This window comes from Rosa chinensis, chromosome 3, assembly GCF_002994745.2.
Source record: "Rosa chinensis cultivar Old Blush chromosome 3, RchiOBHm-V2, whole genome shotgun sequence".
Taxonomy (NCBI): Eukaryota; Viridiplantae; Streptophyta; class Magnoliopsida; order Rosales; family Rosaceae; genus Rosa; species Rosa chinensis.
The window spans coordinates 14,958,710-14,961,238 of record NC_037090.1 but is presented as its reverse complement, the minus strand read 5'-3'; the positions used below and the strand labels follow the sequence as shown (position 1 = coordinate 14,961,238).

At 38.7% G+C, this 2,529-nt stretch overlaps 1 protein-coding gene across 1 annotated transcript; it reads left to right on the top strand.

Annotated features, from left to right (window-relative positions):
- Nucleotides 1-294: 294 nt before the first annotated feature.
- On the top strand, nt 295-1,606 carry LOC112193087. The gene is made up of 2 exons (XM_024333116.2): nt 295-781; nt 893-1,606. The coding sequence occupies exons 1-2, from the start codon at nt 509-511 to the stop codon at nt 1,448-1,450; spliced, it is 831 nt and encodes a 276-aa protein (XP_024188884.1). The 5' UTR covers nt 295-508; the 3' UTR covers nt 1,451-1,606.
- Nucleotides 1,607-2,529: the final 923 nt, after the last annotated feature.

Below are 2,529 nucleotides of genomic sequence, written 5' to 3'. Positions count from 1 at the left end.
AATTAGGAGCTGACGATCCTTCTTGCAATAATTGTATCTCAAACTTGCCAACCTCGACCAACTACACCTGCACCTTTCCTGAAACGATAGAAGGGTGAACTAAAACGAATACGACAAGAATCGGAAGCAATAATTGAATCGAGCTTCCGGGTAGCAGCACATCTAGTCACAAGGATATGCTTTCCAGTCCTCGGATCCCACCATTTGTGGGCTCCATGTGGTTTGACAATAGACATGGCCATGAAATTTTTATTTTATACTGATTTCAATAGATTATTGGTACTAAAGTACGTTGTCTTCTTGCTTGTTAAATATGTGGAGTTAACAGTCCATGACTCCTGACCACATCCCTCGTTAAGTGTTCCAGGTTCGACCACTTTCGCACCCTCATTGGCTCTTACTGTTCTTGATTTTGCTCTTTCATTACAGCCACGAATCCCCACTATATACAAACAACTTTGATTTCTTCTGCAAACTCCTGTCCTCCCCTTCACTTTCTCTGTTCAATATGTCTAATAATTACTTGTGTCTGCTAGGAGCCATAGATAGTCTCTGGTTTCACCAAACCATTCTTTTCCCAGAACCCATTTCATTACTTGGCCCCGAATCCACTGAAACACCTCAAGACTCCATCGCAAATAGTTCTTTCACGTACCCATCATCCGGCTTGGTCTCCTTAGCAGTTGCAGATGAAGAAGTCTCCTCAAATTTCTCAACCATGTTAGAACCGGAAAACCCATCACCGGGTACACCAGATTCAGCAGAAATTAGTACTCCACAGGTAAATGTTATTTACCAGTTGGTACTCTTAGCATAGTTTCAATTTACTCTCTGTGAGGAATTTTCACCTTGGTGTGCATAGCTAATTAATGTTTCTGTAAACAATGACTAGGATTATGAGAGGAAAAGACCAACAAGATTAGATATTGTGGCGAACAGATTGATGTTGATTCGCTCTCAGTCATCATCCCCAATATCAAAGGATCAGAGAAGTCCTCGAAAAAACAGAAGCTCTGGCATATTAACAAGGAAGCTCGAGAAATCCATGAGCATGAGAAGCTTGGGGGAGCTAGAACTTGAAGAACTAAAGGGGTTAATGGACCTGGGCTTCACTTTCGAGAAAGAGAACTTAAACCCACGAATGATGAGCTTAGTACCTGGATTGCAGAGACTTGGAGTTGGAGTTCATAGTAACAACAAAAGGATACAGAACTCTAGTGATAATGATGACGATGTTGAGGTAGTTGCAACTAAGGGTGATGATGGTGGTGTTGATGAGGATGTTGAAGTTGAGAGGCCATATTTATCGGAGGCGTGGCTTATAAAGAGGCCTGATTCGCCGCTGCTGAATCTAAGGTTGCCAACCAGAGTGTCCTCTGCTGCTGACATGAAGAAGCATCTGAAGTCCTGGGCCAGAACTGTTGCTTCTGAAATTCAACAGGAATCTTAATGTAAACTGTAAAGTATAGATAAGAGGGAGGTTCAAATATTTGTTTTACCGGCAGATTTTCAACTGTAAAAATGTCTTTTTCACTGTCAGTTAAAATGAAATTGCGCAGATTATAAATAAACAACTGCAAAGGTAAAGGCTACAGCACTTGGTTTTTGTTCTGGTTATTGTTTTGATCTCGGAACAAAGGATTCCGATCACTATTGGTGTTGAACTTCTAAGAGCAAGTCTATCCGTTCGGTCACCGGGTCACTTATTATTTACCGTTTTTTATGCACATTTTCCAAACTGACCTGGGTTAATTTCTGGATCAATTTCGTGACCTGCAAGCTGATCCGGTGACCCAAAGGGTGGAAATAAACACTAAAAAGTAGTGAATAATAACTGATTCGGTGACCCAACGGGTGAACTTATAAAGATAAGTACACTTCCATCTAACTTATATGTCTATGTAAATAATATTAAATTTCAAACTCAAAATGAACTTTCAATCATCTAAAGCATGGCATATTTTTGCATATATAAGAAGCTAATTAATAGAGGATCACATTATTTCAAGAACAATAAAGTTTACCACTCAAATTGTAAAATGACATTTATTTAGTTTTAACGGATAAAAATTTCTTTATTCATGGACCGGCCGGTTTATAAAAAATTAATCAGTGATCACATTTGGCTTGTACTATTAGAAAGTGATGGTAATTCAATATATTTGTAAAAGTAAAATTGAGATTGAAATTGGTCTGCTCATTTCATTTCATAGCCCCTTTATATATGGATGAAATTACAATGAAAATATCGATTAACATCAATTACAATAATGATAGTAAATACTGACTGTGATGTGACTGCAATTCCTTGATTCCCTTTTCGTCTGTTTCTTTGACCAATGCACATAATGTGCTTTTCCTTTAACACTCCCCCTTGTGCCAAGTCAAAGACAAAATGGTGCATGAGTTGTTGCCTCACTAAAAACCTTGCCAAGTAACAATAAAAACCTTGTGGGACAAAAAATACACCTTGGTCGAAGGAAAAGAGCACAACGCACCTTCTACATTTGAGGATCACATGTGTGTGTT